This window comes from Anas platyrhynchos, chromosome 15, assembly GCF_047663525.1.
Source record: "Anas platyrhynchos isolate ZD024472 breed Pekin duck chromosome 15, IASCAAS_PekinDuck_T2T, whole genome shotgun sequence".
Taxonomy (NCBI): domain Eukaryota; kingdom Metazoa; phylum Chordata; class Aves; order Anseriformes; family Anatidae; genus Anas; species Anas platyrhynchos.
In genome coordinates this window covers 7275322-7300659 of record NC_092601.1, presented here as the reverse complement: position 1 = coordinate 7300659, position 25338 = coordinate 7275322, and the positions used below count along the sequence as shown (strand labels likewise).

The 25338-nt window shown below is 62.9% G+C and overlaps 1 protein-coding gene across 9 annotated transcripts in view; it reads right to left on the bottom strand.

Moving 5' to 3' along the window:
* Positions 1 to 12705: 12705 nt before the first annotated feature.
* The window catches only part of CAPN15 (calpain 15), a 41225-nt gene continuing 28592 nt past the window's right edge, over positions 12706 to 25338 (bottom strand). For 8 of the 9 annotated variants that reach the window (XM_027468921.3, XM_038186884.2, XM_038186876.2 and 5 more), the window contains 11 exons: positions 22461 to 23961; positions 20004 to 20212; positions 19610 to 19793; positions 17545 to 17768; positions 16454 to 16579; positions 16209 to 16361; positions 15762 to 15923; positions 15240 to 15472; positions 14885 to 15045; positions 14496 to 14674; positions 12706 to 14353 (listed from right to left, as the gene is read on the bottom strand). In XM_027468921.3, coding sequence (XP_027324722.2) covers positions 14176 to 14353; positions 14496 to 14674; positions 14885 to 15045; positions 15240 to 15472; positions 15762 to 15923; positions 16209 to 16361; positions 16454 to 16579; positions 17545 to 17768; positions 19610 to 19793; positions 20004 to 20212; positions 22461 to 23961 — 3310 coding nt within the window. In that variant the 3' untranslated portion in view covers positions 12706 to 14175. Of the gene's footprint in view, positions 14354 to 14488; positions 14675 to 14884; positions 15046 to 15239; positions 15473 to 15761; positions 15924 to 16208; positions 16362 to 16453; positions 16580 to 17544; positions 17769 to 19609; positions 19794 to 20003; positions 20213 to 22460; positions 23962 to 25338 lie in introns of all 9 variants that reach the window. The other variant, XM_038186882.2, reaches the window with a different exon arrangement.

The following is a 25338-nucleotide window of genomic DNA, read 5'->3' as shown; positions in this document are numbered from 1 at the left end:
CCCGCTGCCAGCTCCGCGAGGCGCGCCGCGATGTGATGGGGAACAGCTGCTCCGTGCGGTGCCGCTCCCGCGGGCGGCCGGCCGCCGGTGCGAAAACGAGCAGCGCTGTCAGGGCCCATCAGCACGGCCGGGGCTGACGGCGGCGGCGGCGCCCGTGCCAGCGGGGACGTGGGGACGGGGTGGCACGGGGAGCGGGCAGGATGCTCCTGGGGCAGGGATGCATGAGGACAAGGCTCAGGCACCTGATGGGTGCAAAGCGTGGGGCAGCAGTGGGGAAGGCAGCAGAGCACTGGGATGGGAGCTGCTGAAAAGGAATGGGAATGGTGCAGGGGGCACCTCGTTGGGTTGTCCTCTGCAATGGTCCGGGTGCAGCTTGGAGAGGCCAGCGGGACTTTCTGGAGGCGGCCATCAGACCGACCTTTTGTCCCAAGAGCCAGGGGCTGGGCTCTGATTGTGTTTGGCTGAGTTTTGCCCCGAGGGCTCTCCCTTGGCTGGGTGTTCCCATGCTGTTGCCAACCACAGGACCACGTATCCTGCCTGGGTCTCTGCTGGAAAGCTGGGCTCCTTGAAGCCTTTGAGGCAAAACCCTCCACTGTGAGGCACACGCACACCATTTCTCTTGCTTCTCACCCAAAACTGCTGTGCACAGGCCAAGTGCTCCAGAAGAGAAGACGCTTCCAGCTGTATCAAGACAATCATGCTGCCAAACTCATTAGTTAAAGGCAAGGCTCAGACTGCTGGCAATCCACACAAAGCAAAGACAAAGAAACCAAACACAGGGGGTTGAGACCTTGCCCTCAGCTCCGTAACAATGTGGAGTTTCTTTCAGTAGCTGCTGTAGCAAATGTGTGGAGAAAGCACCAGATGGGAGGCGCTGCAAGCTGGAGCTGGGTTTGGACAGGAGATGTCGGGGGGAACCCTTGCACTGGGCCCTGCCTTGCCCAGGGAGGAGGTGCCAGGGCTCAGTGGGGCAGATGGGGAGGCTGCAGGTCAGGGCTGTCCATGGCCAAGACACCCCAGTGTGGCACATTGCAGCTCTGGGTGGTGGCACCGGCACTGTGGGGCTGCCAGGGTCACCCCCAGCCTCCTTGCAGCGTGACCTTCCTACTGGCAAAAGCCACAGGAAAAATGCTTGGAGGATCCAGCAGAGCAAAACTGCAGCCACGAAGCACAAATGCTCTTGGATTTGGTTGCTGAGGTATTGGGCAGGGAGTGCCCTGTAGAGCCTTTTCTGATGGGATTTGGTGGAGAGGAACAAGAGCTGCTGCTCCAGGAGGGGTTGAGTCGATGGGAGGACAGTGCCCAAATCCCTCCTCCGCACAAGCCCCTGCTCCCCCCAGGAAGAAGTGCCTCTCCTGAGGTCTGCCCTCAGCCTCACACAGGGACAATTCCCTGGCAGCTTAGGCCGAAATCTCAGGTCACACACATATCAGACAGCCCCCAGGAAGACTTCCAAATGTTTTCTGAGGATCCTAGGGTCTTTGTTGTGTCTTCACTCAGGCAAATGTTCAACCCTCGCCAGCCCCAGAGCAGGGGACACCAGCCTGGCACAGAAACATCCTCATTATTTGGGTGAATCGCTTTGGTTGCTGGCTGGGCTGTGGTTTCTGGCTGTGCCTGGCCCAGCCTGGACGAAAATTGCTTGTAGCATCCCTGCAGCCCACGAACATCCTTTGTAATCTCACTTAGGACCGCGATGTCCATGGAAACTTTGGAGGCTTCTCCGTACCACTGTCCACCTGCCCCATCTTCATCACAAATCATTTTGCTGGCTTAAAGGGTGGAACCCCGTTGAGCTGGCCCATAGCAGCCCAACCCATAGAGATGGGTTTGGTGATCCATAGACCTGACGACACAGAGACCCTGGCCCTTTTCCTGTAGGCTACTGAAATGCCTTCAGGCGAGGAAGGATTTTCACCCATTAGAAAGGCTGGATTGAAACTAATTGCCCAAAATGAGAAAAGCTTGACGTCCCATTCCCAGACCCCCAGGCCTTCAGCATTTCTGTGGGCAGCATGAAATTAGTAAATTGCTATTTGTGTGATTTCCTAGATCCTTGCCCATAGGACATTTTTGTCCTGTCGTATAATGTAAACTCCAGGCTTTGGCTGCTCAGACAATCGTAAGTCACTGGAGGGAGAAAAGCAAAGTGTCACCTGGTCCCTCGGTGAGCTGCAGGCTCTGCGCTGCTCTCCCCAGAGCATCTCCAGGAGCACGGGGCTCACACAGAGCTGGGACAGCCCCGTGTGCCAGCGGTGACCCTCCATTATCTGCTGCTCCCGAGTGCACCATTTTTACCCCACTTGCTTACTGCCAGGAAAAAAAAAAAAAAAAAAAGGTTAAAAACCAAAATTGATTTTTATTTTTTATTAATTATAAACCAATGGACTGATCTATGGCAGATCAGGTCTCTGCAGCTTGTGGTGCCCTGCAGTGCATTGCCTACCGTGACTGCTCTGAGCATCCCAGCACTGCGCAACACCCCCATGGGATGACCCAGCTGCAGAGCCCATGAGCTGGGCATTTCGAGCACCTTGACCTGGCCAGCACTGAATCTAATGGCTCCTCCTCTCCACCCTGCCATGGGTTCAAACGACAATTCAGGCCAGAAAGCCATCGCTGGAAACAGTTCTTGGAAGCAGCGCTGAGTGCCAGGATGCTCCTCATGCTGGCTGAAAACAGGGGAAATGCTGGCACGCAGGCTCAGCCCCTGCTGAGGCAGGGCAAGGCTGACAGCAAAGCCCCTCCTTCCCACCTCTGGGCACCGAGCTGTCTTGTCACCCAAGGAGCTCACCAGGTACTTTTGTTCCAGGCAGACAGCACCCGTGATAACAACAGGCACCACCTCACCTACTGCCACATCCAGCCTCTGCCCAAATGAGACCCGAAGTGCTCAGTTTAGGTGATCAGAGCAGGGATGACCCACTCCTGCCCTCGTCACCCTGGATGTCTCTGCAGAACCATCCGGGGACAGATCCAGAAGCACCTCTTGACTGTGAGATGCCACTGGAGAAACCTTCTCAGAAGGTTTAAACCCATCACGTTGGAGGCAGTGCGTTAACGAGGGCCAGCAGGGTGGGCACACAGAGGCTGAATAATGGCAGGGGTGAGGTGTTCCAGGGAGGGGAAGAAGGTGGTGTCCTCTCCTGAACAGTTCTCCCAGCCCAGCCCTGTGTATGTGTGTACTAAGCACACACCTCCTGCCCTGGGCTGTGGCTTCTGAAGGCAGAGCAGCCTCCCAGGCCAGGCAGCTGGCAACGGGACAGGTCCCCAGCCAAACCAGAAAGGTGCTGCCGTGTTTTCCTAGCAGGCATGAAACGGGCTGGTAAGGGACTCATCTCCTGGCCTCCACGCTGCAGCCTCCATCCCCAGCGCCCTCCCGTTCCCACCCCCACCCTCCATCACTTTTAGCCTGGAGGTGCCTGGAAAAAGGTGAGGAGCAGGGATGAAGCTCTCTGGTTCATTGATTCCAACTCTCCAAGGCGCAGTAGGAGGCTCAGCACCGCTAGAGTGGCTGGTTGTTATTGTCGTTGCTGATTTCTGTATTCTTCTGCCTCTTTCTCCCTGACTGGTTTGGTGGCCCTGTCATTACCAGGTTTCCCCAGCTGCCTGTCAGGGTCCTGTTGGCCTCAGTGTTGCCTCAGGCTCTCAGATAACAAACAAGGCACAGAAGAGTTCTTGGGCTTCCACGGCCTTAATTAGCTGGTGTCATTTTAGGGACGTGTGTCCTGCTGGCCGCAAGGAGACAAAGACAGCTCGGGAGGCATCTTTAAATGCATCCAATTAGAGGGGGCTTTAGAGACGGACAGTCAGCTCCTGACCACGCGGGGCCCTGCCAAAAAACCTCATGTCCGAGCTGAAGACCGGTGGTGCCTTGTTGTTCCTCTGGTGAGCACGACCCTCCCTTCAGCGCGATGCTGGGCTGCTCTGCCTGGTGTCACCGCCTGGCACCGGCACAAGCGGTGGCAGAACCAAGAAACCAGCACCTGAGCGCTCAGGGGTAGCCTGAGACGTGGCTGGGGAGATGTGCTCACCCTGAGGGGCATCACAAGTGGGTGTCCTCTGCAGGCTGGGCGCTGTGGGGAGGCCACCACAAGCCCCCTCTCACCACTGCAACAAGCCCCTTCCCAATGGGACCGGTGACCAGAAGGGACACTGATGTCCCCCTGGCACTGGTGGCTGGCTGACTGCACATGGGCTGCTCCGTTGGTATTGTCAGAGATTCAGAGAATTGCAGAGTGGTTTGGGTTGAAAGGGACCTTAAAAGTCATTTAATTCCAACCCCATGCCATGGGCAAGGACACCTCCCCCAGCCCAGGTTGCCCAAACCACACCCAGCCTGGCCTTGGGCACTGCCAGGGATAGGACACCCCCAGCTCCCTCAGCCTGGCTGCACAACTGAGGAGCTCCAGCCCCCTGAGCATCTCCATGGCTTCTTCTGAACTTGCTCTAACAGGTCTGTGTCCATCTTGTGTTGGAGGGAGACAACACAGGCTCCAGGTGGGGTCTCATAAGAGCAGAAGGGGACAATCCCCTCCCTGCCCTGCTGCCCACACTGCTCTCAGTGCATCGAAGTGTCCCAAGCTATGTGACACAGATGAGATGGCATCAGTGGAGCCAAGGAAGGACAAAAATGGTTGTCACAGGAGGGACTCTGAGGTCCCAAAGCTGTCATGGGGATCCCTGCCTCCCAGCCAACCACAGACTCCATGAACATGCTCAGGCTTCCTGGCTGGTGTCTCTGGGGGGGTCCCTTCCTCCCCCATTGCCCCAGCCCTTGTCTCACTGCTGCAGCCTCCACTTGCCCTGCAGCCTCCAGCTCCCTGCTTGCTGGCCTCCTCAGCAGGAGGCAGCTGGGTCAGCAGCCTCCCTCCAGGTGGAAAATTGGCAATTAAACCTCCCGGAGACGCGGCCACCAGCCCTGCCCCTGGCGTGGTGCTGGGGACACCCAGCTCCATCACGGCTGAGTGGTGCAGCCCTGCTGTGGCCTCTGGCTGGACTTAAAGAGTTAACTCCGAGCGCCAGCCATTAATATTCTCAGTGATAACCCCAAATACCAGCCCTGCACGGCTGTCGCTTTCATTAGCGCCGAGGAAATGAGCCCTTCAAAATAGGACAGGCGGCCGGGGGGGAGGAAGAGGAGGGCTCTGGGGCCAAACACGCGATTTTCCGTGCGATCGGCGGCCATGAAACCGCCTTCCCCTGACGTCAGGGGTCACTCGGGTGCTCGTGGAGGATTCCCCAACCCCCCCGGCCCCACGGGTGGGTGCCCCCCACACACTCGCCGGCACCGGTGAGGCACTGGGCCCGGCCCCGAGCGGCCATGGCTGGGGAGGTGCGCGGGGCGGCCGTCACATCGCATCAGCGTCGGGCCCACACCGCGGCTGGGTGAAGGCCCCTGCGCTGCACAAGGCTTCGAGGAGCCGGTGATTCACCGGGGAGGCTGCACCGAGACGTGGCCCTGCGGTCACCGCCGGGTGCTGGCACCCCCAGGCACGGTGGAGGAGGAGGAGGAGGTGTGGGTGAGGGTTGTTGTCCCTTTGGAGGTGCTGAAGGGGAGGCGAGGACCTTGCTCGGCGTGTGGGATGTTCTCCTTCCTTGAGTTGTGGCTCCTGAGGGGCTGCAGATCTCCTACGTGTGGCTTTGCTGTGAAGGGTGGTCCACCTGCCCCTCCGCATCCCAGCTTCTGAGAACATCCCGGGAAATTTGCCCAAATCTGGCTAATTCCTCAGCTGCTGCTTCTTCCAGCAGCTCAGCTGCAGCTGTCCCCTCCGCATTGCACCTCCCCAGGCTGGTGGGATCACAGAGTCACTGAATCGCAGAATCAACTAGGTTGGAAGAGATCTCCAACACCACCGAGTCCAACCTCGGACCTAACACGACCAAGTCCTCCGCTAAACCATATCACGTGCCACTGAGGCCATGGGAGCAATTAGATGTGATGGGGAAACTGAGGCAGGGGCTGGATGCTCGGGCAGCACAGGCAGAGAGGTGCGTGCAGGGAGACCGCAGGTCCCTCAGTGCTCCTGCATCCACACGAGCTGCCTCCTGGCAGAGCTGAGGGTGCCCCAAACCTGGCAGTGCCCAAGGCTGGATGGGGATTTGGGCAGCCCAGGCTGGGGGCAGGGGTTGTGCCCACAGCAGGGATCCGAACCAGGTGGGCACCAAGGTTCCCTTTGACCCAAACCCTGCGATTCCCTGATTCCCGGGCTGTGGGGGCAGAGGTGTTGCCATCCAGCAGGAGACGAAGCAGCAGCACCCACACCAAAGTGAGCAGCAGGGTGGCAGCGGCCCTTGGGAGATGCCGCTGGGGGAAGCGGGGCCTGCAGCTTGCTGCCAGCCCTCCTGCCTCCAGGCTGATGCCCGCCACGTGCCGGGAATGACCAAAATTGGGTCCGAGCACCCAAATCCCACTCCCCAGCATGAGCGGGGCCAGGGCGGGCTCTGCAGGGGGCCGCGGAGGCAGGCTGAGCGCTGGCTGCGTGCGGAGCAGGCGGCAGGCTGTGTGACAAGGCAGACCAGCATGGTGGATGGCAGTAATTACCGTGCCGCCCACAGCTGAAGGGGAGCATATGGTAAGGAAAAGGAAACTAACTTGTATTTTTCCGCACCCCCGGGCTCAGCCTTTCTGGGGCTGTCACAGTCGATTTGTGCTGCCTGAGCTGCTTCGCCCCGGCCGCTTCTGACTGCGGTGGCTCCCTCCCAGGCAGCGGCGAGGCTGCTGCTCCGCGCTCGCTGCTCCTGCGGCCCCGAGCCGGGGTGGCCAGCGGGGACCCGGTGCCACCAGCCCCGGTCCTGCTCCTGGCACCCGGTGCCACCAGCTCTGTTCCTGCTCCTGTCCCTGCTGCGAGCCCCAGGAGCCCCAGGGCTGCATGCAGAGGTGGTGGGCACGGAGCTGGACTATGCCGGGGGATGAGGCCACCGGGCAGTGCTGGGCCCCGGGTGGTGTGAGGGGTGCATTCGCAGCCACAGCCTTGAAAGTGCACCTTGGGGTGCCCAGGACCTTGGGACTCCTCACAGCCATCCATATGGAAGGGTTGGGGTTGGGGAGATCTGCCTTTCAACCACATCAGGCCCTCCTGGAGGTGGGCTTGCTCCACATCTTCAGGGTGCTGAGCCCTGTCGGGCCCCTAAAAAACACTGCAAAACCTCCAGAGAGCCCCGCTGAGCCTTTGCACTGTGCTGGGGACAGCAAGTCGCCATGGGCTCTCCGTCACTCCCACCCTGCCATGGTGCAGCATCTCAGAGAGGCCTGGGTCCGGCCGAGAAGCAAAGCTGCTGCCTTAATCCTGAGCTTTCTCCCATTCATCTGTCCAGCCCAAATACTCCTGCTAACAGCAAGCTACGAAGTGGCAGATGGAGCAAGCAACTTTGCTTCTTTTAAGCAGGGTCCTTTTCCCATCAGCTGCCTCAGCGGGGACTTTGCAGGTGCTGGGTGATGCACGACACCGCTGTGGACCAGCCAACAAGGGTTAGGGTGGCTGCCCTTGCCATCGGGTGGCCGTGCTGGAGACCACGAGCTGGGCTGAGCTGCTGCTTCCACGCAGCATGAAGTAAAACTGGTGGCCTCAACTGTTGCATTGAGTTTTTGGGTTAAGGACACTATGTCTGAAACTGGAGTGGAATTTCAGGAGAGGCAAGGACCACACAGCTTGGCTGGTGTGAGGCCTTTGAAGGATGCAGCCATTCAAAACTCTCCAGGCTGCTGCCCTCATGCTGCAAAACAACAGCCAGGTACCCATCTGACCCCAAAGGGGAGGATTTCGCAGGGGTCTGGTACACGCAGGATGCAGACACACAGGGTGCAACTCCAGCACCCGGGGGATTTGGTGTTTTTAGGAGTAAACTGGGTGAGCTGGGAGAGCTCAGCTGCCGGGAAACATCAACAGAAAGAGGGGAAATGGGGAAGCCCTGGGCTGCAGCAGCGTGCCCTGGAGCTGCACGAACCGTGGTGGCAGTCACCTTCCTGGGCTCGTCTCCAGCCCCTGCCAGCCAGGACCCCTCGGTGCACGGCCCCACAGCTGGGGTTAGGGGCAGGGATGGAGCAGCCTTCAGCCATGGGCTGGGCAAGAAAGGTTCCCCAGCTCCCAGTTGGTGCTTGATCCTGCCCCCTCACAAACCCCAGAGATAAACCCCAGAGATAAAAGGGCCAGCACGACCCACCCGTAACTCTGTGCAGAGGGGATGTGTGCCCAGATGAACTCATTTCTCCCCAAAAAGCAGGAGGAGCAAGGGGGCTGCTCCTGTAAACGCAGAGCCGCGTCCCCAGGGGCAGCTTGGCCCAGGAGGGACGAGGGAGGAGGCCGTGCCCGTGTCCCCAGGACCCCAAAGGCATAGCCCCCACCCCAGGCTCCCTCCCCAGCCCCTCACCTAGCACAGGAGCCTTCTGTGGGGAATTTATTTTAATTTTATTCTTTTTCTGGGGACAAAACTCCTCCATCTGGGGCTGTGTAGCAGGGGGCGGTGGGCAGGAGGAGAGGCGCAGGGAGGCCGCTCGGTGCCTCCCCGACCTGCGGGTCCCTGCCCGGCAGCCGCCAGCCCTGACCTCCCATTTGCCTGTCAAGAGCGAGCTCCGGCACCGCAACACCCCCTGTCAAATTAGTGAGTCAGAAGACGTAAGAGAGACCACCGCTGCTAATTTGTACATTAACTGGTTCTGACAGAAATATTTCACAAGTGAAAAAACAGAAAATGTGCCTCAAGACAATGTTCAACTTCCGTACCAGCAAACTTCTGCTTAACTGTTCAGCACTGGGGGGGGGGGGGAACCCATCGCACCCCTGCGCTGGGGGTGCCAGGGAGCGGCTGGGGGGGCTCGGTGCCAGCCCTGCCCTTTGGGAGCCTCCCCCAGGCCCCCAGGGCTGCCCCCACCTCCCCTCCTGTCCCACCACCTGGGGGGTGTTCCCCAGCAGCTGGGGGTCCTGGGGAGAGACTGAAGGAAGCCGAGCCCCCTCCCAGCACCCCAGGAGCACCCACCCCGCTGCCACCCCCTCGGCACACCGAGCCCTGCAGCGAGAGCGTGGCTGAACCTGGCGGAGAGGCCCCCGTGCCTGTTGGTGGCAGGAGCTGGGTGGCGTTGGGAGGGCAGCGCAGTGCCACGTCCCCACTGGGTTGGGAGCTTGGTGGGGACCCGAGCAGCTCCGTCCCGGGGCCAGACACCCGCTGGGTGCTCACCGGGGTGGCCGATGCTGGTGCTTTGCAGGGTGCTGCCCCACGGCGCGGGCGCGGGTGGGAGCAGGCGCGGGCTGAGCCGGGTCCTCGGGCCAGCAGCATCAAGCGCATGATCTGTTGTGGCAGCTTCCCTGCAGCCTGGAGCCAGCCCCGAGCTAGCACTGATGATGGCTTTAATTGCTTTCAGATTCGATAGCCCAGCCCGTGACAGCCCCGGCGATGCGGCGGCCGCAGCCGCAGCTGTGCCAGCCGGCCCCGTCCCAGCGCGTCCCCACGCCGAGCGGGGCAGGAGGTGCTGAGGGGCTGCCCGGCCACCCCACCAGGCTGGGGCTTTTCCTTCCCAACCTGGCAAAGTTCCCCCAGCCTGGCCATGCTGCTGTGCTTGCCTGGGCATTGCTTGTGGTCCTGAAACCCAACTGGGATGCTGACAGGGAGAGCACAGCCGCCAGGATGCCACTGTGGCCATGCGGTGAAGCCACCCAGCCTTGTGGCACTGCCAGCACGCTCAGGGTGCTGTGGCAGGGGTCAGAGGGAGATGCTGGCGGGCTTCACGCTGCCATCGGTGATGGGGACAAGGCAGGGCTGGGCACAGGGCACAGGCTGTGCTGTGGGGCTGGGGACTACCCCCAAGGCAGTTGGGGGTGCCCAGGGCAGGCAAAGCCGGGCTCCAGAGCACTCAGGTCCCCCCATCTGAGGGTCCGGCTGCCCCCAGCATCGGGTCCTCACCGTGCTTGGGGAGCCAGGGGTCACAGGGGTGTTCAGCACCTGCAGGGCCTCACAGTCCTCAACCTCCCTGCTGCCATGCTCCGAGATGCCTCCTGCACACCGCTGAGACCGCCTTGGTGCGGGCAGCTGCCAGCGATGTCCCTAATGGCTCCTGCCTGCTGGACAGCCCGTGGGCTCCAGGGCAGCAGGGCTGGGTGCCCGGCACAGTGCTCAGCCCTACAAATATGTGGCTACAGGGTGGGAGCTCTGGCCTGAGTGGCTGGCCTGGAGCACGGAGCCCCTGCGGTGCTGGTGCCAGCAGGGCCACGCGTCCCCGTGCCCTCCTGCCAGCTCTGTGGGGGCTCAGCCCCCAAACCCACCACCCAGCTCCAGCGCTGGGGCTGAGCTGCCCTGCAGCGGGCTTCATATTTAATTTGAGAGGAGTTTGCTGCCCACCTGGGGACTCCAGGGGAAGCAGAGACGTGGGATTTCTCCTGGCACCCTGCTACCGGCACTCAGAAGCCCTGGTTCCCATGCCGCCCCCAGTCCATGACCCTATTAGCCCAGATGTGTGGTGTTTGCTGCTTGGACCAGACCCGAGCTGTGCTCCCGGCAGCACCCACTCCCTCCAAACCCCGCCGTGCGGCTCAGAGCCCGCAGCGATGCTCTGGGCAGAGCACCGGCCTCAGCCGAGGATGAGGAGGGGGCCGGGGGTGCTGGGCTGAGCCGGGGCGATGGCTCCCATCCCCGATCCATTATTGCGGGCAAGGCCTGCATTATTGACGAAGGGGAAGGCAGGCCGCGGTGCAGGCAGCGTGGGCAGCGGCCCCTCCTGCAGCACGCAGCCGCGGGCAAAGCACTTTGCCTGCGCCGCAGAGCCGCAGAGCAGCCCGGCCAGCCCGGGGCAGGCAGAGCCGCAGCGACCGCAGAGAGCAGCAGCAGCAAGGAGATCCTGCGGCGGCACAGCACCAGCCTGGCCCGGCACAGGGATGGGGACGGGGACGGGGACGGGCAGCTGCAGGCCCCGAGAGGATGCCCGGCGATGCCCTTGCAGCGGCACCAGCCCCGTTCCCACACAGCCGCTGCAGCTCTGCCCCCTCCATCCCAGCACAGCGCTGGCGATGTTCTTTTCAAGCCTCCCTCTTGTCTCTAGGCGGAGATTTGTGGCGTAAAATGCACAATATGTTCTATCTGCCCTGTGGGAGCCATAAAATATTCACCAGCAGCTCCCATTATAGTCAGAGTGAATCACGGAGAGCGCTCGAGCCCGCGCTCCCCGGTGAGCCCCCTCCCTGCACAGACCCCGCGAGCCCCAGCACGGCCGCAGGAGCCGCGGTGGTGGCGGTGCCAGGTCCTGACGAGCGGCCAGGACCTCGTGGTGCACGTGGGGATGCAGAAGGACCCTCGCTTCCACCTGGAAGACCCCCCCCGGGCTCGGCAGGTGGAGGGAGGATGGGCTCGGCCGCCCTTGCCGAGGGGGAGCGCAGCGATGGGATGGCAAATGCCAGAGCAGCGCGGGGCCTGGGGCTGCCGTGAGCCTGGAGAGGACGGGGCTGGCATCGGGGCGATGGGCAGGCAGCGTGGGGGGACAGTGTGCCCTTTGCAGCTTCCCTGGTGCTCTCTGTCCCACGAAGCACGATCTGGTGTCCCCAGCACTCAACATTTCGTAGCCCCAGCGCCCACCTCCCCCTCGGACCTCAGGCTGCAGACGTGGCTGATTTAAGGCCTGGCAGTGCTTGCTGATAAAGCAACCCCGCTGCTACACAAACAGCAATTCAGATACAATGATATCTTTTTCACATGCGGTTATGCACAATGATTGATATCTTGATATGTAATAATGATATCGTTTTGGCAGGCAATTATAAAACGGGTGATTCTGTCTCTTAACTACTCCAAGTGTTGCCTCCCCCCCTGCCATGGCTGCTGGCCTCCATCCCGCACCTCTCGGCCACTCCGCGTGCGTCCTGCTGCCTGGGGACCTCCGGCAGCATCACCGGTGTCACCTGCTCCTGGTGACACATCCACACCCGTACCCAGACCCACACCCACCCCATATCCAGCTGCAGCTGGATGCTGGAGGCTGTCACTGGGGCAGGGGGAGCCACCCACACCCCCCGGCAGGGACGAGGCTCCTGGGCCACCGTGTGCCACCGCCGAGGCCTGGGGCTGTCCCCGCTGTGTGGGTGCCCCCATCTCCCGGGGCAGGACCGTGGCAAAGGGCAGGACTCGTCCAGGATTTGCTCAGCGGGCTGGGGAAGGCCAGGAGGGCTGGGAGGGACGCGAGGGTTAAACCCTTTCCCCGTCACGTCTCCCTTCCCCGAACAGACCGAGGCAGTGCCCTCCCCACCAAAATTAACTCTCCATCTGTTTCTCCCCGGCTGAGGCTGATGGCTTGTGACAGGGCCTCCTGAATGCAAAGATGTTTCGCCCGGAAAAAAATAAAATAAAATAAAATAAAATCTATTACGAGGCGCTCGGAGAGAGGCAGCAACCCTCGCCTTCTGTCTCTCCCCGCTGCTCTCCCGAGGTGCCCACCCCAGGCCAGGGGGCGCAGCCGGGACCCCGAGGGGGGCCGGGGGTCGGGGCAGGACCCGGCGGCCTCGGGGGTGTCCGGGGGGCTCCGAGGGACCCGGGGGGCTCCGAGGCTGTGGGGCCGGGGCACGGGGACCGAGCGGAGCCTCCGCGGGCAGCGGCTGCCCCCTCCCGGCCGCCGCCGGCCCCGGCTTCGCCCTCCCCGATCCCCCCCCGGCATCACCCCGAAAGCGGCTCCGAAACTCGCTGGACCCCCAAAATCTCAACCCCGGCGGCCGCAGAGAACCAGGCAGCTTCAGTAAAAAACAAAACTTTATTTGGTCCGTCAGAACCTGAGTTTGAAAACCACCCATGGATAATTCGTTATCGTACAGGGAGTACTGATCCGCTTTACAATTGATAAAATAGCCTATGTTTCTGAGGAGCTGGACAGTATTTACAGGGTTAAAAATATTCACAGCTCACAAAGACGGAGAGAAAAAAGTGAAGGACAAATCATCCCGAGGAGGAAGGCGCGGGGAAGAGAGAAAACAGAGCGATGAACAAGAATAACCACGGCCGGGGCCTGGCGCAGCGTCCCCCGGCCCCTGCCCCAGCCCCTCAGGGCCAGGGGGGGACAGACGGAGCGGGCGGACAGACCCACAGCCCCTGCTGCCCCCAGAGCTGGGGGGCCTGGGGAAGGGCTGGGGGCCCCCAGCAGACGTACAGACAGACACACAGCCCTGCCAAGCCCCACGGACACCAGGCCAGCCTCGCCACGAAGCCCCCGCGGGGACGCAGCAGCGCCCAAGGTTCCTACAAACCTCGGCCTTGTGCTGCCCCTCTGAAGGATGGGGACACTGCTTCCTCCTCCCAAAAATCACTCCCTGGGGCAGGGCCACCCGCTGGGTGCTGCTCTCCGGCCCCCCGCTCTGTCCCTGCTGCCCGGTGGCACGGCCGCTGCCCCTGGCCCCGGGGGGCCGCATGGCTTCTCTGCAGGCGCTGCGTCCAGCGGCCGCCTTTGCATAGTAACACTGCGAGGGGGTGGGGGGCACGGGGCATCGCCCCCAGCCCCGCTCGCCACCCCGGAGCAGAGGTGGGGAAGCGCACGCCTTCGTTTCGCCCCGAGGTGGGGTGAACACCGACAGCAGCAGCTCCCTGCGACAGCCCCGTGCCCTTCCCAGCCCCGGCACGGGGTGGGGGGCACCACCCCCGGCCCAGCTGCGGCACCTCGGTGCCCACTCGGTCCTGGCAGCAGACAACGAGGGGGGACGGGGGACACAAGACGGTGGGGAGGGCCCAGGGACAGACGGAGGGTCACACAGACGGACAGACATCAGAGGTATATTCTTTTTTTTGTGTGTGTTTTGTTTTTTGTTTTTTTTTTTTTGCAGCGCCAGGGCCCTGGCACCGCAGGAGGGGGCAGAGTCCTGAGCGTGGTGCCTGGGAAGGGCATTGACAGCAACCTCCAGCCCCCCCCCCCCCCTCTCCTGCAGCCCCCCGCTGCCACGCTGCGTGCCCGGGGCTGGCCGAGGGCAGCGGCCCGGTGGGATCCTGAGATGGCCCCGTGCCCCCAGCTGCTCCTCGTAAAGTGCCGTGGGGGCGGCCGGCAGAGCTGGTCCCGGCCCTGAGAGCTCGCCCCAGCCCCGCGGCGCAGGGCAAAGTGCTCGGCGTGGTGCTCAGGCTCTGCCCCGCGGCTCAGCGCTGCCAGCTCGGGGGCAGCCCCAGGCCAAGAGGCTGGGTGAAAATCCCAGGGGAGAGGAGCAGGGAGGGGGCAGCGTTTCGTCATAGGGGCCGGGGCCCGTGGAGCCCGGCCACCTCGGGCGTGAGCAGCGGGTTGTGGGTGCCTTTCGTCGACATCCAGTCGTTGAGGAAGGCCTGGGTGGCTTTGCGGTGCGCCAGACGGTGGGTGATGGAGAAGCCGGCGTTACCCTCCAGCTGGGACAGGATCACCAGCACCTGCCTGCGGAGAGAGTCGGGCTCAGCCTTTGGCCACGCGCTGCAAACCCTCTGCCCCCATCTCCCACCCCTGCCCTGGGCCCTCCAGCAGCACCCCTGGGTGCCCCCACGCTGACCCTCTCCTCCCACCCCTGCCTACCCCGGACCTGTGCAGGGGAGGGACGCTGTCCTGCGTCTTGAGGCTGCCGCGCGTAGAGACGACGTTGAAGCTGTCGGTGCAGTCGCACTGGACGTGCAGGTAGGATTTGGGGTGCCGGTTCTCCACCACCACGATGAGCCCTGCCCAGCCGTGCGTTAAGTAGTAGCACGTCATCCCCTCGCGGCCCTGGGGCAAACGGCACGGTCAGGAGCACGAATCCTCTGGGAAGCCCTGCCTCTAAATCTTAACCCCTGGGCCAGCACCTTCCCCCTCCAGCTGAGCCCTGCCCACTGAGGACACGGCAGAGGCAGGGTCCAGGCTCCCTCTGGCACCGTTGTCCCCTTCCCTGCTGCAGGCACGGGCAGGCCAGCCCCTGCCCTGTGCCACTGCACCCACCTCGTGGCGCTCGCCCTTGTTCTCGGTCAGCAGGATGATGGCATCTGCCAGCGTGGTGGGCTGCGCCTCGATCTGCTCCACCATCACCTGGCGGGAGCTGTAGATGGCCAGGATGTAGCTGGAGTAATCGGTGGCCGGCCGGCTGCTGGTGGGACTGGAGGCTGTGGAGAGGACAAAGCGCAGAGGGGGAGATCACCGAGACCATCCCCAAGCACCCAGGAGCGGGGACTGGCTGGGCTGCTGCGCACGTGGGCAACCTCCACCCCCAGCAGGCTCTTCCCACGGCGAAGGTCGAGGTATTTTAGCACCTCCGCCTCCCCCAGCAGCCCCACGGGCAGGATACCCAGCCCCTTACCCTGGGCGGTGGCGGCGGGGCCGGCCAGCACCGTGCTCCAGTGGTTGAAGGCACAGCACACGACGGCGTACTCGCCGGGCTCCAGCATCACGTCGCAGTTGACGAATTTCTTGACGGCCCGCTTGCTGTGAGCCATCAGCCGGCCCAGGCTCAGCTTGTTGCCACTGGTGAAGGTGGCGCGGAAAACCATGATGCACAGATCCAGCAAGTGGCTGTCCACTGTGTCCGACCGCCTGCGCCACCAGGGGAGAAAGGCAGGCATCAGCCGGGTGCTGCCCCGCAGGGCAGAACGGCAGACCCACAGTCCTCTCCCCGCCCTGGGGGCCGCCCAGGAGCCGCTGCCTGGGTTTGGGTTTTGGGTTTTGGTAAGCCACGAGGATCAGAGAAATGCCGGCGGAGGCTCATCGCCGAGTTCTGCAACCCCGCGGGATGGTGTGGGGTGAACAGGTGGGATGGGGACAACTTGAGGCGTTTCTCCCAGGGCTGGGTTGCCGCCTGCAGCCCTCGCGTTGCCTTGCTCACCTGCTGCCCTCCTGGAAGAGGGCAAACTCCAGGGTGGCACGCTCCAGCACCGTCAGCGACGTCACCGTCACCGGCCCGTTGGCCTTGTTGGGGAACATGCCCTGCACGCGCACCTCGTGCCAGTCTGAATGGAGCTTGCAGATATCCACCGAGTCAAAATACCTGTGGGGAAGCTGGGCTCAGCACCAGGGGGGTCCTCTGCGGGTGCACTGCTCTGCACCGGAATGTCACCCACCTCCCCCTGGGGATGCCCGGCCCTGCAGAGGGACTGGGAGGGGAGTTACAGCTCCAGGGACCCACTGATGCCCACCACCCCGTGGCTTTTGGGGCTTTGCCTCTCCCCTGAGCAAAGGGGTCCCCATGACCCTACACGAAGCAGCGCACAGCCCCCCCGGTCACGCTGTCTGCTCCCACCCCCCAGCCTCCACCTCCCGGCTGTTACTGTACTTAATGAAATCGCTGTACTCCATCCAGAAGACCCCCTCGCTGTTGTCTTGGGGCATCAGGTCGTGACGGAGGGGAGCAGGCCAGTGGGGCCACTCGTCGGACCAGCTGCCGTTCCAGGAGAAGCGGCCCCAGGGGTTTCGGAGCCGCAGGAGTCTGGGGGACAGGGAACAACGGTGTCAGAGGTCCAGGAGTAAGGAGGTTTTCTCCTCGGGCTGCTGCACTGCCAGCCCCCACGCTGTGCCCACCTGAAGCCTTGGACATCCCGCAGGTCCAGGATGGAGTAGGCGTGCCGCGGACGCAGCCCCATGCTCTCATAGGCCACGTCGTCCACCTTCATGTTGCCCCCGCCGCAGGACGCGCCCATGAGGAACCTGCAGAGGGGACAGCAAAAGGCTCGGTGTCCTGCAAGGCGCGGGGAGAGCTCGTCCCCACTGCTCGAGGCACGGGGCAGGCTCCCCGCAGCGGGCTCCTGTGCATTCCCTCTGCAACCACACCGCAAATTGCTCCGGAGCAGGGCCCCAAACTTGCTGGCCATAGCTCAGCCTGGGCAGCAGCGAGTTTCCTCCATCCCCTCGGGTTTCTGCTGAGCCCAGGCTCCACGGTGAGCTGCTCTGAGCAGCGGGGTGCTTGGCTGGCTCCCAAATAACACCAGATGGACAGGGCAGGGCTGCCCTCCCCACGCTGAATCCCCCGACCCTTCCCACCCGCAGGGCTGGGAGCCCCGTCCGTGCACAGCGGATTTTTGCCCAAACCTTCCCCATTTTGTGCCAGGCCCTGGGGTCCTGCCAAGGGCGTTGCTGCTGCACACTGACAGGAGCAACCCTGCCTTCAGCCATCCCCCCAAAAATCACAGTGACTTCCCTGGTGCAAAGCTAACCTAACCACCTTCCTGCTCCTCCTGCTGGGGCGATGAGCGGGAGGATTTTGCTTTTGCTTTGTGTCCAACAGCCCGAACAAATGCCCAGGTAGGGGCAGCAAAGATGCCGGGTACGGGTGGGAGACGTGCAGGGCGCAGGACTCCACAGGACAAAAGACTCGAAGCGCAGCAAGCGGGCTCGATGCCAGCCACTTCCAAACTTGCGTGAGGTAGCGGTAAGCGAGCAGAGGGAAGTTCACCAGGGGTTTCATTACGGATCAGAATTAAAAAAAGGAGACCCCGCTTCACAGAGCTCGGAGGGGGGGCTCTTTCAAGGCTTCAGACAAACCCCAGGTGCGATGCCCCCCCCATTAACGCACTAGGACCTCTCCTCTGAGCCCCTGCGGATGTGTGCAGCCCCCTTGCCCCCCTCTCCGGGCGTCCCTGCTCCTGCCACAGCGCCCTCCTGCCTCGTCTTACCCAGCCTCCTTAGAGCTCAGCATTTTGGCCCAGATGAGGTCAGTGTCAATGGGCTCCTCGCGGGGGTTAGTGGAGCTGACCTGCAGCATCAGGCTCTCGCAGGGGGCACCCGTTAGTGTAGCCAGGCCTTCGATAGCGCGCCCCGCCTGGAGGGCAAAGTACGAACCATGAAGCTTGGCCAGCGCCTTCTCAATGAGGGCGACCCACAGCTGCTTCCTCTGCGCCTGGGGAGAGAGACAGAAACACGTCAGGAACCCGGGCAGGAGACGGGAAGGCAAGGGGACCCTCTGCACATTCAGCAGCTCGTCCAAGTGGTTTAATTCCCACTTGGGAAGACGTCCTGGAGCTGATGTGTAAAGGGTGCCTGGGTGACAGCAGCAAGATGTGTTTTTGCAGGGGGAAACTCCCCCTGCAGTCCCTTTGCTCCAGGCATCGATCTTGGCATTGCCGAACCGAGGACGGACGAGGTGCAGGAGCTGCATTACGGCACCCAGAGCTCTGCGGAGCCTCCACCAGCCCCGTGGCGTGGGCTCAGCTCCGCACGCAGCCCTCAGAGCTCTGCCCGAGCCACCACTGTGGGTCCTCAGCGTGCTTCGCCGCTTGTCCTGGGAGGAGGAGACGCCTCCTGAGGACGAGGGAGCCAAGAGGGGATGTGCAAGCTGCAAACGTAGGAGCGTAGGAGGTGAGGGGACATTTGGTGGCCTCCGTGTCTCCAACAAACCCAGCTCAGCTGGCGCTATCACGCACAGCTCGGAGGGCAGCAGGGTGAAGCAGCGGTGCGTGTGTGACCGTGTGCGGCTCACAGGTGGCAGCCAAGAGTTGGGAGAGGGAAGGAAGGCAGCGAGGCAGCTTCCTGACGGGTAAAGAAAGCTTGCAAGTGCCTTTCTTGGGTTTGGTTTTGAATCCCCCACTCAACAAAAATTCACGTTGCTTACTCCTGCCCGAGAGGCAGTCACCGAGCTCTGCTAAGAGCCTGATTTCAGTTTTATAACCCTGGGTTTCCTCTTTTAGCCCCACGTTCAGCTCGCACACCTCAAAGCTCCACAGAAAAATCTCATGATGATTCCGATGCATCTGGAAACAAAGGCGAGGCAAGCCCAGCCCACGTGAAAACCTCCAAGTTCCAAAAAAAAAAAAAAAAAAAAGCTTTAAATTGGTAAGAGAGGGAAAAATAAGGCTCTGCTGCCCCACGCCCCTGCCCCAGGGCTGGGCCACCTGCACACTGCGGGGAGGAGAGCTCAGAGCAGGGCTCTGCAGCAGCATTAAAGCTCCCCAAGTACTCGCTGCCAGGCCCTGTCCTCTGATTTCTGCCTGTCCTCTGCTTCTATCTCTGATTTCTGCCTCTGCAGCTCGGCTCGGGGCCCCATGTGTTTTAAAGCAGGGTCTGGATTTCAGAACCAAGCCAAAGCCCATCGTCCCCGTCCCTCCCGCTGACGGCAGCCCTGCGGTCCGCGTGGCAGATCCGTGCAGCCTGAGTTGCAATGAAGACGTTCTCAGTCTCCTTCATGGAAATGATCCCAGCAAGCGCCCCCGGGCCTGGCAGGCAGGGCAGAATGCGCAGTGACGTCCCGGAGCGGCTCAGGGAGCTTCTTTAATCCTAGCAGATGCCACCCGAGTGTGCTCAGAGCCACCGGGCACTGGCTCAGAACAGGCTGCTCTGTTGTGTCCCCTCCCTCCCCGCCGCCCCTCCCCGGCACAGCCAAGCTGCCAGCCCTTCCTGCCGAGCAGAGGAACAGCTTTCGCTCAGCCCCTCTCAGCGCAAAGCCACGGAGGGAGCAGAGTTCCCTTTTGTGTGCGGAATAAAGATGTCTTCCCCTGCTAGCGAGCTGGCCTGCAATGCAGAGAGAAGTGATGGGAAAAAAAAAACGCAGAAGAAACTTCGCTGCAGCCTGGAAAACGCCAAAAGGGGCCTGAAATGGGTGGATGGGATGGCCTCAAAGACACACCGCAGCTGTGTCTCCTCCATCCCCACTGCCTTCTCCTGGGCTTGGGGACGAGCCCCCCTTCCCCCTGAGCAGTGCCCACTCCTTCCCAAACCCCCTGTGCCCCCCCCGGGGCTGCTGACCTGTGAGAAGAGGAGGTACCCGCACTCGTCGCAGGGCAGCATGTCGTCCACCAGCACCGTGGTCCACGTGCCGTCCTTGCACAGCCGCACCTGGTAGGCGCCCTCGGGGCACAGTGTCCTGGTGATCATCACCCTCTCCACCAGCTCCGGCCGCTCGGCCAGCACGGCCAGGGCGCTCAGGAACCTGCCCGGGGGACGGGGATGGGCTCAGCAGGGTGAGGGTGGGCAGCAAAGCCCCTGCCTGGCCGCCCAGCGCAGGGGGAAGGGGATGGGCAGAGGGTGGGCACGTGCCCGGGGTGTAGAAATGGGGTTGGGGAGGGCTGGGGGGCACGATCTGGGTCTGGATGGTGGGGAGAGGGGCAGGAGGGTGATGCCCCAGCTCTTGCCTCCTTACCAGCAGTTCCCCAGCAGACCCTGGAGGATATCCGAGGACCTGGGCGTCCGGAACACCGACCACTTCAGCAATCGGTCTTTGAAGATGCTACAGTTGATTTCGTGGGGTCGCAGCCACTGCTTCACCCGCTGCTGCACGCTGTCACCTTCCGGGAATCCCACAGACTTGGGCCCAGGGTGGAAACTGTCATCTACAAAATTGACTTTGTTCTGCGAGAGCAAAAGGCAAGGCACAGCATCAGTGCGCAGCTGTGTGGCACGCAGCTCCCCGGGGCCTCCGGGAACGGGGCTGGCTTGGAAAGCCACGAGTTGGTTCGACCCCTCGGGGCTCCCGACTGCATCTCCAATCTGCCTTTGTGTTTTAGGGGAACCTCCCTGGGCAGGGAACATCTCACACCTCACGCTGGTGCTAAGTCCGATTCCACCCGCCACCGAGCACTGAATAAAGTCGGGTGGGCTAAACAGCAAATAACCCCACAAACACCCCCAAATATTAGCCAGGGACGTAGGATGGGAGCGCAGAACTTCCCCGAGGGCAGAAGGATGGCTTTTTCGGACAGTTTAACACGGGGTGAAGGAAGAACTGGGATTTCTTTGTTACCGTTAATTACATGAATTAACTTCTTTCAGCAGCAGCTCTCTGATTTAACCGAGCTGTGCTCACTGTGCCAGCGCTCGCTCTGCCTCTTCTCTTGCAATCCCGGCTCAGTGATGCGAACATTTCCTACCCGGTGCCTCAATTAGTGCTCCCAGCTCCTGCTCCGCAGAAGGGTGTTTTTCAGCTAATGGCTGTCACCACTCCCAGCCGAGGCCACAAAGAGTCCCGAGGCTTTGCTGCCTTTCCCCAGGGGTGCAGCGGGCGCTGGGGCTGGCAGGGTGCACGCTGCCAAATGCCACCTGCCCGAGCTGGGGGCAGCGGCTGGGCAGGACGCTCAGCAGACACTGCCAGGCACCTGCACGGTCCCCTTGGGGCAGCGAGGCTGCTGCTTGTGTCCCCTGCGAGGGGATAAACCCGCAGACAGGATGGCTCTGCGGGCAGAAGTGGCAGAGAAGCCCCGGGCTGTGCTCCTGGCACCGTGCCCGCTGCCGTGTGCTGCTGTGCAGAAAGGGGAAGGACGTTGGGTCGGGCGAGAGAAAAATCACGAGATGGGGATGAGCAAGAAGGGGAACAGCACGAGACAGGATGCGGCAGCCCGGCGCCAAGGGGAAGAGGTCAGCCCTGCCTCCTCCCAGCAGGGCGAGAAAGGATAAAGCTGAAAACTGGGGGCCAGGCACCGGGAAGCACGGGGACGGGTGCTGCCAGGGCAGCAGAGGAGGCAGCGATCCCTGCAGGGAGCTCGGCTGCGAGTCGAGCTGCTTCCCCCGACGCACAGAGACAAAAAGGCAGAAGATTTGGCCAGCCCGACGCTCTCCTCCAGGGGAAGGCTGAGCAGCGCTGCTCCCACCAAACGCAGCCGCCAGATATAAAGAGCCTGTTAGCCACAGACACGCAGCAATGAGAACACCACAAACAGCCCCAAACCAGCATCACTCAGCAGCTTCCTTCCCCAGTCCAACGCCTCCACGGGCACTGGTGTGAGCAGCACAGCCCCGGCCGTGGGAGCGCTGCTCGGTCTGCGCAGGGAGAGCCTCGACGCTGCGTCAGAGCGGGACTGCAGCTCCCTTCCCAGCTGGTCCTGAAGAGCTGCAGGCTCGCTCCAGAAGGAGGGCAGGGAAAGAGCAGCGTTCACAGGAGCATCGGGTGCCACTCGGGGCAAAAACGGGGCCAGCAGAGCGCTGCTGGAGGCTGAAGCCCAGCCAGAAACTTCATGCTGGGAGGGACGGGCACTAGGGCATGCTCCTGAGACCCCCACCTGAAGGCAGGATAGAGCCAAACCTCAGCTGTCCTTCCCCAGACGGGGCTGAGCCATTTGCAGGCGCAGCTGCGCATTCGCAAGCACCAAAACCAGCAGGCTGAGCAGCCCCAGGACAGCTGAACGAAGGCGGGACTTTGGGAGCCTTGAAAATCCCCGGCACAGACGCAGCGGCAGCAGTGTCCTTTGCCTGCACACGCAGTGCTCTGCAGCACCCCCTGATTCCTGCACCCCCTACACCCTCCTCCCCAGCCCTCCTCGCCCTCGGACAGGCAGGGGCTGTGCTGATCACCCCATAACATTCCCTTTTCTCTCTGCTTTACCACACTGCCAGGAGTCAGATAACGCTCCGACCTCCTCACCCTCCGGCAGTCGGTGAATGGGATGGGTCGCCTTGGAGGGCCCCTTCACCCTATAGACCCCCCCCCGGGGATTTCAAATGCCCCATTTCAGGGTTTCCAGCTGGCACAGGCGAGCACCTCCCCTGCAACCTCTGTCCCCAAGCCCCACCGGGGGCCTGCCCGCGCTGAGCACCCTCCCGGGGCATTGAGATGGGGCCTCCCCGGAGCGAAACCAGCAGCAAGCCCCGCTCAGCCCACACTCACCTCCCTGCAGAAGGTCACGATGTTTTCCCACAGCGCCTTGGCCTCGCCCTCGTCCGTCTGCCTCCTCTTCTCCACGTGCATGCTCTCCCTCCTCTTGAGGGCCTTGAGGCCCTTGCGCTGGGCCACGTAGTGCTGCGGCGTGTGGCAGGCGGCGCAGTGCTTGGCCTTCAGCTCGTTGAGCAGGGTGCAGGCGGGACAGGCCCACTGAGCCGGCCTGTCCTGGGCTCCGGGCAGCGGGGACGGGAAGAGGCGAGCGACTTTGCGGGCGGAGGGGGCCTTGCTGCCGCAGGAGGGGCAGGAGCCCTTGTCACCAGCCCCGCAGTCGGGGCAGCGGGGGGACGGCTCGCCCTGCGCGGCGCCGTGCTCCTGGAAGCCGTGCAGCTTGGAGGAGCCGCAGGCTTTGCACTTCTGGGCCACGGTGGGGTTCTTGAGGGTGCACTTGGAACACGACCAGGTGGTGAAGTCGGGGCTGGAGGGGCTGCAGGGGGTGAATCTCACCAGGTCCCCCGCCAGGTTGATGGTGTCGCTGCCTTTCTGCGTGCCGCACGCCTCGCATTTGCTGGCGCCGGAGGAGTTGAGCAGGGAGCAGGCGCTGCACTTCCAGTGGGACGGGCTGACCTCCATCTCCTCCTCCAGCACGCTCAGCCGCTTGGTGGACAGCAGCTCCTGGAAGCGGGCAGCGGGGGCTCCCCGTGCCTGGCCCTGCGGGGACCCCTTCTGCCCCGCCGCGCTCTGAGCCCCGGGCTGCGGCGCTTCAGGCCCCGGCATCTGCAGCTGCGGGGGCACCTCGCGGCGGCTGCGGGGCACGGGGTTGTTCTGGAGCCCCGGGGAGAAGGGACTGAAGGCCGGCATCTTCTGGGCCTCTTGTTCCATAGCCACCGGGCCCTGCGCGGCCACGGCGTCGCCCTCAGAGACCTCTGCAGGGACCAAAGGCTGCGGGGTGGAGGGGGCCATGTGGAAGCCCGCGGGGGTGATGACTTCAGGGACGACCAGCGCCTCTGGTGGGATTTTGGGCAGGGAGAGCTTGCGCGGCCCACCGCAGGCCGAGCAGGAGTTGGCCACGGGCGTGTTGTGCAGCGTGCAGCGCTGGCAAGCCCAGCCGCTCTCCGGCTCCCCTTCGTCGGGGCTCTTCCCCTCCGACTCCTCGCTGCTGCTTTCCACCTTGGCGGCCTCCTCCCGGGACGTGCCCTTGGGCTCCACGAGCACGGCGGGCTTGGGCAGGACGCCGTTGATGACGGGCAAGGGGGAGCCGCTGGGCCCCGGCTCCGGGGTGAAGCCGCACACCTCGCAGGTTTCTTTGCCCAGAAAGTTCCTGAAGGTGCAGCGGGCGCAGGCCCATTTCTGCTCCTCCACGCTCAGGCGCAGGATGTGGTTGAGGTCCGGCTTCTGGCGAGGGGCCTCGCAGATGGAGCACTGCCGCTGGCCGACGGGGTTGAGGAAGGTGCAGCGGGTGCAGGACCACTCGCGCACCGCAGCCATGGAGCCGGGAGAGTGGGAGTTGCTGGAAGAGAGCAGAGGACAGCGTGAGGGTGAGGGTTTTTCCCAGGTACGCGTTTTTCCCAGGCTGGCCCAGGCAGGGTTTTGCTTCCAGGAAGGGAACAAAAAGCAACGCAGTCGCTGCTCTCCAGGCACTCGCTTCTCTGGCACTGACAGCGCGTTTCCACAAGTGCATGGCCACGGGCCAGCTTCCACCCCCAGCGCTTCGGGAAGGGCACAGAGCAGCCCCGCAGCCCCGCTGAGCCCTCTGGTGTCCATGGGGATGAACCCAGCCCCACACGGCTGCACCCAGCCGCTACCCACAGCTGCTTTGCCCCCCTCTGGCTTGTCTGTAATGCCGAGGCAGCTCCTGTGTGAGACAGGCGACTGCCGGGAGAAAAGGCAGCCGTGGGCAGAGGCAGAGCCGAGCTCAGGGAGCTGTGGGATCGTGGCTGCAGGAAGGGGACACGGGGAGGGCAGGGCGCCCGGCTGGCACGGGCATGCAGAGCTGGGAGCCACCCGTGCCTCTGCTTGGGAACGCCCAACCTGCTTTGCCTTCTTTCTGCTCCCGGTGTCGCTTCTCTCCCTCTTTCAGTGCCTCTCCAGCCCCCCTCCCCTGCACTTTCTGCTCTTGCAGACACAGTTATCTGCACCGGGGGGAACAAAACCCTCCGCCGCTGACACAGGACAGCTCAGCAGCTCCTGCCCCGCAGCCTCCAGCAGAGGCAGGTTTCAGCGCTGCCTCCCCGCTCCAGCCCCACTTCTCCTAGAAGCGGAGCGGCCGCGGGGCACCAGCCCTCGATTCCACTCGCATGCAGGCCAAGGAGTGGCCGAAGGAACCTCAGCCCTGCTGCTTGTCCTCTGCTCTGGGTAATTTCCTGCGACTTCCAGTGAAGGTGGGGCTGAAACAGAGTTTCCTGCTTCCTCCTCCTTTGCACAGGGACCGGAGAGCTCTCCCCCCTGTAAATGCACCGCACAAGAGCCAAGCCTAAAGCCCCGGACACGCAGGGAGCTGCGCCTCGCCCTGCTCCCCTCCCAGCCCAAAGCCCCTGCCCCGTGTGCCACGGACCCCCCGGCAGGGCCGACCCTGCAGGAGGAGCCTCCGAGCCCTCAGCTCCTGCCGGGAACAGCAGCCTCAGGCTGGCCCGGAGCAAGGAACCCGCAGCTTAAATCACAGGGGGTCACCACCTTCCTAGCACCCCTCCGAGGATCAGGTTCGACCCAATGCAAACGGGAATAAAGGAGGGAAAGAAACCGTTCTGTGCCGCAGAGGACGGGTGCAGAAAGCTGTGAGATGCCCACGGAGGGAACGTGCTCCTGGCTGGCCTCCAGCATCCCGGGCAGCAGCACCTGCACGGCCGGCTCCCCGAGGCAGCGAGCTGACTGCATTGCAGCAGCGGGG